Raw genomic sequence first — 17,259 nt, 5'->3', positions numbered from 1 at the left:
GGTGAACTGCTTATCCCTTTTCTTCCTACCCTTTTAATTTCTTGGTGTCGCCCGCTGCTAACGATATCTTTTAATTTGGTTGAAATATTTTAATCTTGGTCTCTTTTTCCCTTCCTTCCCTTAGTTTTTCACTGTAAAATAGTTTATTAATGGAGGTATTTATAACCGGTGGTAAAATTAAAACAATTATAAGTTAAAATACATACATTTTATTTGCCATCTTTAAATGTATTGATGTAAATAGTGAACATATTTTATAAGTAAAGGAAAGCTAAGCATCTTACAAAAATACTTTTATTTTTTATTTTTAACTGGACCTAAAGGCATCGGCAAGCTGTCATGCTCTTACGCACAATATAAGCGTTTATGGGTTTCAACAGGCATATAAAAGTCTAATCCTTTCTTCGAATATGTATTTTACTGTTTATTTTTTTAAACATTCCATAGAACCTTGAGAACATTAATTAGATACATCAATATTATAATAGTGTAATATTCATTGGAATGCATTTTAGCACACATAAGGAATACGTAACGAATTCCCTTTTTTTTATAAAGTGTTTACAAGAAGCTTTACTCCGGCAGTCTCGACTCGCTGGCACTGTGTGCTCATGCGTCGGCCAATATTCTTTCAATTGCACTCATCGTAACGTTTATTGCATTTTTGTAGTATAATATTCGTAGTCATGGACAAACTTGATTGAACACTTACACAAAACTATAAAATAACATTAAAACCCAATTTTCTACAACACTTTTAAAACAAACATAAATGTAGCTTATTGATACCCCATTTAAAAGTACATTAAACCTAATATAAATATCTCATCAAAGTATATGAATGGGGTTTACATTTATTAAAGTTCTAAAATCATAGTAAAGTGCACCGGAGTTGTGCCAGACTCGCGCATCATCAAGTCATTATCATTACGTTGCGCAATACTTTGCACTCAAAGCGTTGCGAGACCAGAACCGCACCATTAATGGCTTCTTTGCAACCGTAAAGAAAATAAATCAGTACAACATCGCTCAAAGAATTACCACTTCACAAAATAATCAAATAATATATATAAGCCGATGACTTACCTAAGTGAAAACTTAAAGTGCAAGTATTTAAGATGAGGTGATGTAAGCGTGTTGTTCTGATTCTGAGTACTGCAACATCAATTCTTTGCATAATTAAGAACGCGCTCTCTTAACTTGTTATAAACACATGACGTCACCGCCAATAGTGACGTCGGGTTTATGCGTAGTTAAATTAAATCTACAATTATCGAACAAACGTCTGGTTTTATGAGAAGACGCTCGAGAGTATGTTTTTAACTTAACCGAGTAACGCAAGCTGCATTACTTTTATTTCAGACATCTAAACTAAACTTTCGGACATTAACGAGTTTCGCATCCGGGCGTCGCTCGGTAAGTAAAATGCAATTCCATTCGCAGGGGAAAGGTAAAGAAACATTTATGGTGAGGCTTGAGTGTTACGTATTGATCGAATCTGCCGGGCTTTCGTAGAGAAGGTATTTAGTCGAGCCGTGGCGGGCCGTCGTGGGCGCGTGGACCGGTGCGGGCAGCGGGCCGGTGCGGGCACTAGGGCAGCGGCTTGTGCTCGGGGATGGTGGGCGAGGTGGCGCCGCTGGCTCCGCGCGACGCGTCGCGCAGCGCGTCATCGAAGCTTTGCGTCGAGTTCGACCGAGATGCCACTTTACCCTGGAAATAATCAACTTTTGATTAGTTTTAAATATAAGTTAAGCCCAAAAGTCCTCGTAAAAATATTCGTTAGGCCAAAAAAAATGACTGTGTAGCATAATATGTACGAGGGCTGCACTGAAAGTTTCGGGAATCCAAAACTTAGAAACTTAATTTTGGCACATATTATACCTTTTTATAATCTCTAAAGTTTCAGTATCTTAACACACAGGCCACATAGAAAAAAAAAGTAATGGTTCGGTTACAATTGTTTTTTGAAGTCGTCGAGTCGCTGATGAAAATGGAATTGTCCCGTGAAAACTTAAGAGCTATGATTTATTACGACTTTAAAAGTGGATTAACACAAAAACAATGTGGAGACCGGATGATTGCTGCTTTTAGTAATGAAGCACCTTCAAAGACTACAATATACAGGTGGTATGAAGATTTTAAACGCGACCGTGTATCACTCACGGACGACGTGCGTGAAGGTCGACCAAAATCGGCCGTCACTCAAGAAAACATCGATGCTGTGCGTCAAATGATAAAAGATGACCGGCATGTGACATACCGGGAAATTCAAGAGTGCTTGGGTATTGATTGGAATGAGTCAGATACATATTATTTTACGGGAAGAATTGGGCGTGTGAAAGTTGTTTTCCCGCTGGATCCCTCATTTATTATCTCACGAGCAAAAAGCGACTCGTGTGAATTGGTGCCGCAAAACTTTGAATAAATTCAACGGAGGAGGCTCAAATGCAGTTTTTAGTGTCGTATCGGGTGACGAGTCGTAGATATATGCATATGAGCCTGAATCTTAAAATCAGTCTCGAGTATGGGTCTATGAAGATAGATCATGTAGGTACTATTCCTCTTCAAAATCGTACAACGAACGGACAATGCCGATTGGTACACAACAATTTGTTTGCCAAGTATCTTTGATGAACTCCGAAAAAATAACCCTAATCGCCGCGTCATCCTTCACCACGACAATGCCAGCTCCCACACCGCTCGGAAAACAACTGAGTATCTGAACGGTGAAAACGTCGAACTCCTGGACCATCCTCCATACAGCCCCGACTTAAGCCCCAACGACTTTTTCAGATTCCCCAAAATCAAGGATAAGTTGCGTGGTCAGCGGTTTTAGACGCCGGAAGAAGCAGTGGAGGCCTTTAAAATGGCCATTTTATCGACCCCTACTTCAGCGTTCAATAAGTGCTTTCATGACTGGTTTGAACGCATGGAAAAGTGCAAAAAATATAAAGGCGAATACTTTGAGAAACAATAAAAATACTTTTATCCAATTTAACTGCATAATTTTATCTATTCCCGAAACTTTCAGTGTGACCCTCGTACATTGTGACAAACACGCAGAAAATAATCACAAAATAGACAGAAGATGGGGAGGCTAAACTAGTCACGTTTATTATTTTATTACTCAATTAATTCGTGGTTTAATTACAGAATCCTTTACTTCCTCGAGTTTCAATATACTATTTCACGACACTGCTCGAAAATGTGGCCACAGATAACTTAAATCCAGTACACAAAACTGCCTATAATGTACATTTAACAGGTGACTCATTTATGGCTCGCAACGAAAACACGACAACAATGTAACACATTACGGTAACAGGTCGTATCAATATATATTTCATAGTACGATACGACTTTTTAGAATATATTTCTCAATTTTATTCCTGGCGTGCTGAAACGACAATTAGATCAATCAAAAGTAATCGTCTGCTGCATGTGAAATTAAATTGACCAATGAGAATGCGTCATTTTTTTCTTAAACGCATAATATGCACAAAATATGACTTATAAATGAATAAATAAATAAATAAAATGCTTTAATTTTTTTAAGTATAATATTTTTTTAATAAAAATCGCTTATTAAATCGAGCATTAATCGATTTTTAAAATGTCAAATTTTCCACCATCTCCACGCTAGTTTATGCTACTACAGATTATACCTACCCATGTTTCATTCAAGAAATAATGTTAGATTATGATGAAGATTTTTCAAATGAAAATATTGAAATTAAGTGAATTTTGGTGAAACAAGTGATGAGACGTCTAGTTAAAAGACACGAATTATAGATGAATGTGTTATTGATTCGATCCAGTGGGTGTTTATTTATACAAGAATTTTGATGAAATCGGTTTGTTTACACTTTTTATAAATTAGATTGATATAAAGCATATTGTTTTTCCTTAACAACGCTTTTTATTAACAATATGGCTGTGACGTGTTAAAAAAGGAATTAATTTTGCTTACCCTACTCACTTTAGCTGGTTATTGAGCCTTTGTGATCTAAGAGAAGTGCCTATCAACCAACTGCATACCAAAGAGTAGAATTAACTGAATATAGCAGGTGTCACCAAATGGCGGACTGCAGTCCTGATCCAGACCACGATGGTAATTTTATGTTAAAAACCGAACCCCTGATGAAACTGGTTGCTACTATTTCGAATAATTACCTTGACGTTTTCATAGGCCGAGCCGACGCGCTCCTCGATGGAGCGGAAAGACTCCGAGTTGCGCATCTGGCCGAGCTTGGTGGACACGCCGGCCGTGAAGCCACCCAGAATCGACGTCGTCTTCTCCGCCGTCGACTTTATCACAGATTCCGTTTTTTGGTATCTGGTGATAAATAAGTGGTAATCAGAAAGTTTCTAATTAGCAGGAGAAATAAGACAAGGGCACAGTTTATCCGTGAGTACAAGCGGTTGTTGGATTCATCATCCCAGCCTTATACGTCCCACTGCGGGGCCCAGGCCTCCTCTCAGAACAAGAGGGCTTGGGCCATAGTTCCCACGCGGTGAAGGAAAACATCGTGAGGAAACCTGCACAAACCTGCGAAGCAATTCAATGGTGCGTGTGAAGTTCCCAATCCGGTTGTTGGATTACGGGCTAAAAATCCAGAAAAATCTACATTGTTTTATTAATAATATTTTTTCATCTCTCCTGTTCGGAAAGCTTAATTTTCATGGGTAGATAGCCAGGTGGAAAATTGCGTTTTCATCTCTAGGGTGGAAAGTATTTTTTTTTTCGATTAGCCACGGAGTCGAAGATAGTTGAGTTGTTACGTCAATGACACTTTTTTTTCACGTTTCGGCATGGCCATCTAGATGCACGTCGTGACCAAGGACCTTATATACAACACTGGAGGTTGAACGCGTTACATCCGTTTGAAACAAGAAATTTGATCTTTATTAAGTCACGAACATATTCAATTTTTTATTATTTATTATACCTAATTATTTATAAGGTTATTTTATAGAATAATATAGTATTCCTAAATTGACCAAATCCCGACATATAAATGTAAATGGGCATTTATGTTTTAAATATAAAAATATCATAATCATCATCATATCATAATGGTAACGTTAGAAACCCAATTCCTATGAGTAACATTGCGAATCGAAACCATTTGATAAGTCATTCAATAACTCGCAGTGATAACGATTAAGTATTGATCTGATAACAATAACTGTTTCTGTGGTTTCATGATTCACTTATTACAAAAGTAACACAATCAAAGTGTTTCGTCACTGCAGTGAATATTTTCTTCTTTTGTTAGACCTATTTAATTTATAGGTCTACTTTAAGGTAGGTACTTATTAGGTATTTTACGCCACAGTTTCGTTGCTAAAATAAACGTAGCCCATTTAAATGATTGACTATTTAATGTAATGTTGCGGACGTCGCTTTTTGTTTCCAACAAAAACTGATTTTAATCATCTGTCCTATTCACAACAGTTCGTGAAGCTATTTCGAAACGGTTTTTATGCGAACTAATTCACTTAGTGTTGATACTCGTAGTACAGGTACAGTCAAACCATTCGATTCCTGTCCTGACCCACCGTAGAACTTTCTCACAGTACGCGTCATAATTAATTGTCAGGCAACTATGTGACTACGACATTTTATTTTATTTTTTATTCAACTGGATGGCAAACGAGCAAGCGGGTCTCCTGATAATAAGAGATCACCACCGCCCAAAAATCATATATATATCTCATTTCCAGTGAAAAAGTTTCACAGTGACATGATGGGTGACCAAAAACAAAATTATTAATGATTTGGTTAACTTACAATATGGGTAATGAAATGAGAATGTAATTGTCATATGGAAATTAGTACAAAGTAGATTCATCTACAATTTTACACTATGTAGGTATTTAAAGTAGATACACGAGTCAAATTCGGTGTTACACTATAAACCAAGTAATTAAATAAAATAAAAAAAACAATAACAAATCATAAAAACCTAAAAATATAAAGTTCTTTGGGGTTAGAACATATTTTATTACATATTTTATAATACATGCGTCAATCTATTTTCTATCTACACTGCATACTAGCAATTACGTTGTTCGTAGTAATAAAGGTTGTTGCGCCATTAAACCAAAACCCAATGTGCAACTGCAAATTTTTAAGTTATTGTAAGACGTAATTTACTGTACTTACAGAGGTGTTGCAGTCACCGCTTCTGTAAGCGCTGCCACTCGAGTCTCTATCGACTGATAGCTGTTGTGCAACAAACCAAATGTGAAATGAAATTAAAGAATATTAAAAAACACGCCACCAACTACTTTAAATACATACAACGTCCAAGCGAAGCAAGGGAATCAAAGCAAGCAATCTGATCATAAACCACTATAGTACGAATTCTGTTCTAACCCTAAAGAAAAGCGCCAAAACCAAATACGTAAAATCTGGTATGGAGATGTAATAAAATTACAACAAATTTGTCAAAGCACAGGGCATACTTACACTTGGCTTTCTTTTACATTTTTCAAACCCTGATTAACGTCTTCAGTAATCTCTTTCCACACTGTTATTCCAAGCTTTCTTTTAAGTTCGGAGCTTTGACGGATCTGGATGTTAACAAAAAAAAAACACTTAATTACAATCCATTCAATAAATGCGAGGTTCCTATTCACCACTATAGACTCTAATGAAATCTCTAATAAAAAAATATTTTTATTAAGTATCTAAAAATTTTTAGATTTCCGGAGGCCTACAAGGAACCCTTATAGTTTTACCATGTTCGTCAGTTCGGGGCTTAGCTTAAAAACTGCAGTGCTAGAAAGCTGAAGTTTTGCATGAATATTTGTATACGCTGCGTGTGGCCGGACACGCACCTGGCCGGTTTTTTTTAATAGTTTGATTATTTCCAGAGATTACTACCTACAAACAAACATTAGGTAACCTTCTTACTATAGGAGATAGGATTCCTAGGAGATTCAATAAATAGCGATTTTTCAGTCCGTTATATTACGTCTCTGCAATTTGAAGGCATAAAACATTGCGTGCGTGTGTGGACACGAATATTTTACAAAGGTTTGGTAGTGCCTCGGGTAAAAATATAATAAGAAATATTGGACGCGCGTTATTTTTTGTATATAAAAAAATAGTAAAGTGTAGCAAAGCAACACACACGTCACACGGAACTTTCACGGTTTATTTTCATAATGTGTCGTATATTTTTTGATAATGGTAAACGTACGAGTGCTCGTCACTGTCCCAATAGTTGGCATCTTTAATCTTATGTCATTAGCAATAGAGATGTCAGCAAGGTGTCGGCTATTGGGCATTAGCGTGTCGAGCACTCGGACGTTTACCTTTACTTGCCTTTACTGACGGACAAATTATATATATTTTTACGAGAGTAGCCTACCCGGTCGAAGATCTCGTATTTATGGTAACCCTATATATAATATTATACATAGTACGCGATAGCAAGCTTTTTCTCATACCAAATTTTATTGAAATCTTTGGAAACGTTTCCGAGATCCCCAACATATATACACAATAATTGCTCGTTTAAAGGTATTAGATAGATAGATTTAACATTTTATTGTGCATTTATAATTTATCTAAAATGACTACGAGTACACCGTCAATCAGCTGCTACTTAAAACGAACCTATTTTTTATCCCAAAGGGCCGGCAAGCAACGCACCCGTAAATCTATTTACGTTATGGGTGTCCATGGATGACAGTAACTAATTACTTTCCATCAGATGACCCGCCAACAACAATCTTTAGATCTGAATGGCACTGAGTATTGGTGTCAGAGCAGGGGTGGCCAACAGCCTGAGCTGTTATATCGATGCAGTCGATCATGAAAGGCAAAAAAGTAGCATTTGAAATATTTGGTTTTGTAAAATACTGTTTGTTCTTAAGATCTCACAGAGTGTAGTTAGTGAACAGTAGATCTAGAATCTCTAAAAAAAGTTCGTCACAGCCGAGATTGTTTCACGCACACAGAATCACCATCGCTTTTATAATTTTCTATCTCCTTAAGTAGCACAATAATGCAATTCCACCAATAATGTGCGAGGATGTGTTGCGAAGTTGCGAGGGATATATTTTTTATTAACCAATAGAAACGCTCCATTTACACATCCTCGCACAGCACATCTCTGGTGGAAACAGCTGAGCGGGGCGTGACGAGGTAACTGAAGCGTTTCTATTGATAGTGCGAAAAAAACGCAATAGTTCCAGCAACGCAACAGCCAATGGAACTACCGTGAATAATCCGTTCTAGAACTCTAGAACTAGTGTGGGTACCTTGCTTTGCAGCACGGTGCGCAGAGTAGCGATCTCGTCTTCAACGCGGGCGAGCTCGCGGCTCCACTCGGCGCGCAGCTGCTCAGCCTGCTCCGGCGTCAGCCCCACGAGTTCCTCGGGCGTGTGCACGTCGCCGGCGCCGGCGCCCGCGCCCGGCACCGCTTCTTCCGCTGAAACAGCCGAAGCTCGCCAAATGTTCCAGAATAATCGCTCACTATTGAAATAGCCAGTCGTTGGACGTAGGATTTTGAAGACAGAAACAAAGTTCGATCGTTTAACGCATAGGTTCTCAATGTTCTTGTGGGTGTTGAAGGCTTACAGGACAGTAAAACGCTCAGAGAAAATTATTAGAGCTTTGGAAAAAAAATGGCCAAGTGCGATCTCTTGATTGCGTCGACTTTGAAGATAATTTTATTCATAGCTTTAAGGGGTGAAATGACAGACCTGAGTATTTAATATTAATTTCTTAAGAAAAAGTGTCTTGACACACGGACAGTGACAGACAAAGACAAACAACAAAGTATAAGGGTTCCGACTAAGGCAACTGAGGTACGAAACCCTAAAAAGTGTCAAAGGGAGCGGCAGGCTTGATAAAGTTTAAAATATTTTGTTGTTTGGTACTGTTGGTATTGTATAAGCTAAGTAGTGTGCTTTTGCATGATAGGGTTGAATTTAGCATTTTGCGTTTTATAAACAAATATTATACACATATTATAAAGTTGCGTAATTTGACCCAAACAAAAACAATAATTGCAGGATAGGTAGGTTAGGTTGTATACAAATAAACTTAGATTTCATACAATCTGATCATTTCAAGTAGTTCATAGTAGTAAGTTAATTTAATACTAGTTAATTGAAACTTCGAGGTCAAGGAAATCAACCTTCACCCATATCAGATCGGATAGTTACAATGGAGTAAATACACAAGACTAGTACGACGGTAGAGACGAGTAGTAACTCGTCTATACCAAATTTTAACGAATTAATGATACTTCGTTTTTTTCGGCCTTCATCTGTTATCCATGACTCGTTTGGAGATTACTATTGTAGTGGAGAGTACTATTGATGTTGAGATAACAATTTACTCTATATGTTGAGTTTACTCTATATAAATAAATTAATAAGTTAAAAAAATACTTAAAGTATATCGCAAGATTACAGAGTATCACCTCATTAGTTGTTTTTCATTATTTTAGGGCGATCCAGCGAATATTGAGTTTTCCAATAGGGTCATGTTGTCAAAAAAAAAAAACTTATGCACCGTTAGTCAAGTTTACCAAAAAGGACGTTTTTCCATAATTTCATTTTCAACTTAAATTTTATAAAAATAAGACTTTCTCAAAAAGTTGTCCATTTTTTAATTTTTCAGTTGTCCACTTATTAAAAAAAAATCCTGACGCTATTTCACCACAAAAAATAAGTAATATTGTTTTTAAATACATACAACACCTTGTGGTAAAAGTGATAAAGAGTCAGATAATCTTTTTTGTTGGATCCAATAAAAAGTTTTGATGTTACAAAATTACGATTTTTTCCTCACAAGATTTCGTGACGTTTTCCGGACGTCAAGAAATTTTGGATGTTTTATGTAGTTTATGTTTTATGATCTCGTCCTTAGGGTTAATAATTTCTTGACAAAACTAATTTCTTGTCAATTTCATGACGGGACAACTTTTGGAGAAATACTCATAAACAGTAGTTATAATATTTAGTAAACGCGGGAATACATTATTCTAGAAATTGCTTTACTTTGTACGATTGTTAAGTCAGTGGCAAACTTTAAGTGATCGTACTGTAGAGTAAATATTTACTCATAATATGTTACAGTATTTACTTATGTAATATTATTTTTAATTATTTATGCGTTTTGTACCATGTTATGTAAGTAATTAAACATTTTTTATTTACTTCGCCCTGACGATGGGTTATTGTTAAGCTACAAACACAATCGATGTCATCGATTTCGTTTCGTGTTTAGTTTAATTTTGCTACTGACCTCCAGGTGTGATACCTAAAAACTTTTTATAATTCGTGTGGCTGGAAACTTTGGCAAGATACGGCTTTGATAAGTCCTGGAACGTAACTCTAACTTCGCGCATTTTCTTTTTGAAGATACGTAGTCTGCGTCGTCGGTTGTCCATGTAGAATTCGGTCTCGATGCAGAGGGCGGCGTCGGCGAGGTCGGGCAGGGCGCGCCAGCCGGCGTCGGCGTCGTCGCGCGCCCATGCCGGCGCCAGCTCCTCCAGCCCGTCCAGCTCGTCCACCGCCACATCGAAGCTGGGCGTCGAGTCGTCGTCCGGCGGCACGAAGTACGGGTCCTCCATGTACTCCAAGCTCGCCGGCTCCACTCCCCCACCGGTAGCCATACTGAACCACTATCTATCTCGTCCCGCGGTAATATTCAACATGTTACTATTATTACATTAAACATAGTCAATAAAAACACAACTATCACAGTTGTCAAACTTTCACAGCACATTCATGACGGTTTATTGCATTATGTGATTTGCGCCACTCGCCGTGCGAGCGCAACATATGTCAGCGCACAAGATATTTTTCGATTCTCTTCCGCCACGTCGGGCCTCGCTAGCACGCCCGCGCCCGTCTCGCGCCGCTGCCCGAGTGCTCGTATTCGCCACTTTCACCGACGGCCATGCTTCAAACTTGGAAAATTTATAAACAATGAACTTGACCCCGAAAATTGCGCAGAATAGGGTTTAGCTCTACTTAAAGGTGTTGTTGGATTGGAATATGATGTAGATATGTCACGTGGCGACGGAGAGCGCGCTACAGGTTTGAGGCCGTCGTGGAGTACGGACAAAACGACGAGCACGAGTCGAGCTCACCTTGTGCGGCTAAAGTTTATTGACAGGGCCCGGGGCGAGCGGCGCGCCGAGAGCAGGCCGCTGGACCATCTCTGTTACGTCATTTTTGCTTCTCAATTTGAAAACAAAAAACTGAATACCTATTACACGACCAGTTTGTTAGGAAATGAGTCATGCGGCGATAGGTTCGAGCGCTGTAATAGCTTTAAGGAAAAGCATACAATTGTAAAGACATCGCCTATCTGACTACATGTAGGTATCTGCATCTGCACCATATATTTAGATACATTATTTAAGAGTTCAATAAACCCAATCATCCAGCGAGACATTACATCTCACATTATATGATTTTTATTGCTTTCATGATTCTTAGTGGAACCAGTAAGTTCAGTCTCATCTTTGAGGGCTACCTTTATTTAAACGTTCACTAATTCAGAACTTTAATATGTACCTACCAACTACCTACAACTCTCTAATTGTAGAGTTTATCTAAAGTCCACAGCTGTCTTCATTCATTATTGACACATATAAACCTAAAGCAACATTTTCCGGCCAAGGGCCACTTACAGCAAGCAAAATATTAAAACTAGTTTAGTATCAAAATGTGCTAATAGTAGTGTCTAACATTAACCAGGTTTAATGATTTAAATTAAACTTTATTTTTCTTTGCCAATGCCACAGGGCTTTTTTTATTAATTTAACTCCTGCCAAAATTCGTAAAATATGTATTACTAAACTACTACTTAACTACTGGTTAGTATTACTAAATCTTAAAGTCTGTCTAGTCTTTGCCATGTTTCAGGTGTTTCAGTGTGCAACAGAATAGATTGCACATTATGTTGCTTAATAAAATAAATTCAAGGCAAAACGGAGAATGTAAGGATTGCCATTATTAGTAGGCAAGTTTTAACAACAATGCTGGCTGACAGTTTTAAAAAAAAGTTTTTACTCGAATGTGGTGAAGTCCAATAGGAGGGTTATATGTTTCACTTGTATGTATGCCCGGTCATAAATCATAATTACTCAACGGCTTAACCGATTTTAATATTATAATTATTAGGTAGGTACGTCACTAGATTAGTCTTGGTGGCGTGATTCTCACTAGGCTAGGCACATAATGTATGATTGTTAAAAATAAAAAAAGCGAACATTTTTTTTTTCGATAAAAGACTAAGCGGAGAGTACGAAAAAATACGAAGGTAATGTAATCTGTTGTACTGTATAGTTAACAGTTTGCAGTGACAAATCAAGACATTGAAAAAACAAACATACCTACTTAGATACAATCAGTTAACGGTGGTAGTTTATTACAATACTACTGTAAGATTATTCACTTTTATAATTTCGATCTAAGTATATTGAATACATCCCACTGTAGGTCACTGGTACTTGTACTATTATCTATTCTGTGCTTAGGCCGCAATTCCCACGCGGGTCCAATGCGAATTGGAAACTTCACACACTCCACCGAATTTCCTCGCTGTGTAGGTTTCCTCATAATGTTTTTTCTACCGTTAAGCCCATGACCCATGGTAAATTTGAGATGTAATTTCGCACACAAATTCCGAAAATCTCAGAGGCGCGAGCCCAGGGGGGCTACTACGAAATTCGAAACACAAAGTTATCGTATCGTACCGTCCCTCTAACTCGTTTTAAATAATATTAGCGTTAGGGGGACATCAATATACTGCTTGAGAGGCCATCGGTCAAACTACTAGGCTACCACATCATTTATTTACCAACAATAGTAAATTTAAACACGGGTATAATTTAAAGTAATAATCGACAAAAAGCGCTGAATGAAAGTAATGTAGTGTCAGTAATGCGAGGATTTGAACACGGCGACGTTACTAAATCATGGAGTCTTCATTTTTTTTTACATTCTTTCCAGATAAGTAAGTGAACTTAATAGCATTAGCACATTTGATTCAAATATTAATTTATAATCTTTTACGAGTATTTAAGTTCACATGTATGAATATGGATGTCCTGGAAATTTGCAAACCATTATTCAACTATTTCCTGGTGTCCAATTGAGCAGACATTTGGTATACTTATTTAAATCTGGGGACAAAGCAATAACTTGGTAGTACAGTTCTGGTGGGACGGCCACTATAACTAGGGTTATCTTCTCAATAGGGAACTCCTCAATAGTCAATGGCATACGCATGACGCTTTCCATTTACGTTCAGTTTTGATGACAATAAGATAATGTGATAGATACGACCTGATGCGTTCAGGGTCATCTCATGAGGGAAATCCTTATTAGTTGATAGCATAGACACAACATTTTGCAGACTATGTTAAGTATTATATTCATGATAATACTTTTGTTTGATATCCTTACCAATATTATAAACGCAAAAGTATGTCTTTCTGTCTGTTACTTCTTCAAGTTTAACAAAATCACGAGATGGCGAGAAAATACAACACAATACAATAACTCTTTATTGCACACCAACCATCGACACACCAACACATAGCCCCCAGCAGTACAGAAAACAGGTATATACAAAGAGACTTTCTGAAGTAAGCAATAAATCACCTAATAAGTAACCTAATCGAAAACGAATCCAGTGCCAATGAAGTAAAGATATGAGAAATTCGCGTCTAGACTCCTGTCCAGCGGTGGTGTAGGGGTTATAGCACGCAGCACGGATTGCTGAGGACCTGGGTTTGATTCCCAGCACTGGTCTCTTTCTGGTTTTTCTGTGCATCCATGTCTCACTTTGTATTTTCGATATGGTTTCACAGGATACCCGTAAAAGTAACGAATTTGGAGTTGAAATAAAAAATACAAAAAGACTCCAAAAAACCGAACATAATATGTATTATTATATATTTTAATCACATTCAGTAGTAAAAAAAAAAAAACTTTTTCAACTTGTCAGATCAACGAATTCCCTTCATATCATGTCAGATTTTAATTTAGGTCAACTAGGACATCAAGCTGAACCGTCTATAAAAATCTGACATGCTCGAGTATTTCAGTCACGTCTTTTTTTACATTTTCAAAAATTGGTCATAACTTGGTTCACCCAAATTGTCAGTCATTTGAATAGGTTTTTTTTTTGGGTTTACTTAATATTCTCTCTGAATATCTGACACGCTTGAAAAAATTTTCTTTCTCTTTTTTTTTCTACCCCTCTACGGCAACCTTCACCAAGCAACCAGTCAGATTAATACCTCTTGATTATCAGAAAGACGTAGGGTGTATACTCATACTCATGAATGTCTGATGCGCTTGAGTATTTCAATATGACTATTACCCATTACTTTTTAGTAACTACCGATTTAGCATACCTGCCTCCCCTACTATAAAGACAGTTTGAGACCTTAGGAAATACATGGCATAGTTAGGAGTCTAACATCTGACAGCATTGTGAAAGGTTGTGTTGCTCTGAAGATGAGCTCTGGTTGAGTTCGAAACGCGTCAGTGTAGCGTGGAGGTGGTGATAGTTGTTTATTTTTTTGTTGGTGATAGGTGGTGATAGTTTTTTATTTTATTTATAGAGCAGTTGAGTAGAAGTAGGTATGTTTCAATTTCTTTTTTACTTTTAATAAGAAATATTGAAATTATTTAATCTTATAAGTGCTTTCTACTGGGCCATAAAAATCTAAATTTAAATCAAAAATATTGCTAATAACTATCATACAAGTAATAAGAATAAAATTACCTACATAAAGAAGTGAAAAAACCCCATGAAAATATGCTGCAAATATGAATTGCCCTGCCCATTCTCATAAACAGCCAAGCCTAGGTGGATAATGTCAATTTTTGAGTAAACCCTTTGTGGGATTCATTCCAAATTATTGTTACTACCTATAAAATCCAGCTTTTTTATCATGAGTGGGAGGAAAACAAGCAAGCGGTCTTCTGATGGGAAATGAAATGATCACCACTGCCCATGAGTACCAACTACTCAAGGAGAGTCATTGGTCCGTTGCCAGGCTTTTAGGAAAATACCTATAAGCCCTTTTCTTGACAGCCCCCATGTTGTTGTGAGGAAACACTGGTGACAGAAGTTGATGCCACAATTTCACTGTATGTGGCAGGAAGTGCCGAAGAAAACAAAAAGGCAAGGTAGATTGCCATTCATCAAGATGAATTTATGATATCAATGATGAATTTAGACTTTCAACTGGATGTGCGACAGTCATCTTAAGGAAACAGTTAGTATGTACTGTTATTCTACAGTAACAATAACTTCTACAATAATTTTCAACAATAACAAGTTTTAGCCATATTTAATTTGTTTTAAAAGACAAATCATGCACACTCACATTAAAAAACCTGGTAGGTATTGTGTCATCATTGTCCATTTAATTCCTCAATCTTTACTTTATGCCATAACTAGTAAGTAAATTAATTAGCATCATTGACTATAATACCCTAGCAAAAAATACATGAACAAAATTATGATACACATTGTTGAGAGTAGTCGGAGAAAATAAATTATTATGATCACTAGTTGTCTTTGAAAAAAACTAAGAGCATTGAATTAAGTTATTCTAGTCCTTTTGCTATTATTGAATGCAAAATAAGTTTGATGATACAATCCACTTCTGCCACATGATGACTCAAGAAAGAGAGGATGTTCTTTATCCAACTTCAATGATAGGGTATAGATCGGTACTTGTGTTTAACAGGGGGTTGTCGTCAAAAATATCATTAGTGGTTTTAAGTTAAATTTTATAATATTTATTTAATATTTCTATTCTATTTCTTTGTAAAGTTATATCATTATATCCAATCAAACTGACTTTTCTGGACAAAGCTACCTTAACTTAATTGCTAACTTAATTAAGAATAGTACCAGGATCTAATAAGAATAAACATTGTTTTATATTATGCTGATGCACATCAGAAAAAAAAATAGTTATTGAAACAAAATCTCCAGCATTACACTAGAAATCAGGACTTCCCAGCATTTGCACATTTGCTTTTGTTACATTATGGAACATGAAGTTACGCAAAATACAAATAATACGCTTTACACTGCAGTTATTTCTTGAAAACGGCCGCAAACTGCAATCAATTTTTTAAATAAAATAATCCAAATGTCACATACCTGTCTGGACACCGCTCATTTTGATTGGAAAACTTTACAAACTTCTGTCTTCTTGACGTTAAAGAACTATTTACAATAAAATTTGTAAGTTTAGTAGGATATGACAGCAATATAAAATAAACAATGTTCGAAAATTTTCATGAAACAAGTGTCTACGTAGAAAATGATTCACAACTCAATACAGACGACTTGCTGTGTCGCAGCGCACAGCCGAATTTCACACAAGCTTGAAACAGTTGCAATGAAGCCTGTGAGCACCTGTCTGTGAAGACTTGCAACCAACAACGTTAGTTCTCTTCTCTGAGTAGTCTGTGCAACCAACCAACCACGTAAAATTTTCAGTGCTTGCTTTTGCTTTATGATAACGATATAATTCACAAGATGGCGATGGTATAATAATTGACTTTGACAGTTGCCGAACGGAATGTCACTCCTTCGAGATGGCAACCCTATAAAAGCCTCTCACACTGACCAACGCTGGCCAACATATGAAAATTGCTCCAACACTGCTTACTTGTTAAAACTCTTGTTTTTTTCATTCCCGCCAATTTATTTTATTTGTACCACTGCCACGACTGCTACAAAATGAGATTAAGAAATCAGCTTCCATCCAAGACCAAGATCACAATAAATGTTACTCTATGCCAAGATCATTCTTGCAAGCAGCCATATTGTCGCTGCTGCTAAACGCGGCGACTTGACGCTACTTTAATTGAGTCGCGGAAAATTAAAAATCACATTTAAAATGGGGACACGTGACCAAATTTATCGCAACAAACGAGCGACGAGAGACTATGTGGCCGCACCCTAAACACGATAGATGGATAGACGTAGTATCTCTTATTAGTCTGTGGATGGATTCTATCTATCAGCAGGGCTACTGCGAAACTCGAAAATCGAAGTTCGTATCGTGCCGTCCCGCTGACGCTTATATTATTTAATACGAGAGTGAGGGGAACGGGTACGATACGAACTTCGATTTTAGAGTTTCGTAGTAGCCCAGCTGTCGTCTATGGTATTAATTTGTAACATATTTGTAAATAAAATAAAAAATTATCACTGATTTGACCACAGAAAACTTTAAA

At 37.0% G+C, this 17,259-nt stretch overlaps 1 protein-coding gene across 3 annotated transcripts; it reads right to left on the bottom strand.

Annotated features, from left to right (window-relative positions):
* Positions 1–193: 193 nt before the first annotated feature.
* LOC141437704 (tumor protein D54) lies at positions 194–16,611 on the bottom strand. 3 transcript variants are annotated; one of them, XM_074101170.1, is made up of 6 exons: positions 16,175–16,611; positions 8,278–8,447; positions 6,476–6,579; positions 6,170–6,229; positions 4,174–4,336; positions 194–1,710 (listed from the first exon to the last, which is right to left on the bottom strand). In XM_074101170.1, exons 1-6 carry the CDS (start codon positions 16,191–16,193, stop codon positions 1,591–1,593), a joined length of 636 nt encoding a protein of 211 aa, XP_073957271.1. In that variant the 5' UTR covers positions 16,194–16,611; the 3' UTR covers positions 194–1,590. The 3 variants fall into 3 exon arrangements, with proteins under 3 accessions (XP_073957271.1, XP_073957269.1, XP_073957270.1); XM_074101168.1 differs by lacking the exon at positions 16,175–16,611 and adding an exon at positions 10,274–16,149; XM_074101169.1 differs by lacking the exons at positions 6,170–6,229; positions 16,175–16,611 and adding an exon at positions 10,274–16,144.
* Between the last annotated feature and the right edge of the window lie 648 nt (positions 16,612–17,259).

Source organism: Choristoneura fumiferana, chromosome 18, assembly GCF_025370935.1.
Source record: "Choristoneura fumiferana chromosome 18, NRCan_CFum_1, whole genome shotgun sequence".
NCBI classification, from domain to species: domain Eukaryota; kingdom Metazoa; phylum Arthropoda; class Insecta; order Lepidoptera; family Tortricidae; genus Choristoneura; species Choristoneura fumiferana.
The sequence above is the reverse complement of the archived record's forward strand: the minus strand, read 5'-3'. Positions and strand labels throughout refer to the sequence as shown.

What these genes read in the sequence shown, in the direction of transcription:
- LOC141437704 (XM_074101168.1), bottom strand. Translation starts at nt 10,643, where the DNA reads ATGGCTACCGGTGGGGGAGTGGAGCCGGCGAGCTTGGAGTACATGGAG. An exon ending in GCACCGTGCTGCAAAGCAAG is followed by an intron (nt 6,580 to 8,277) that starts GTACCCACACTA and finishes GTTAACATCCAG; the next exon opens with ATCCGTCAAAGCTCCGAACT. An exon ending in CGGCCTATGAAAACGTCAAG is followed by an intron (nt 1,711 to 4,173) that starts GTAATTATTCGA and finishes GATTATTTCCAG; the next exon opens with GGTAAAGTGGCATCTCGGTC.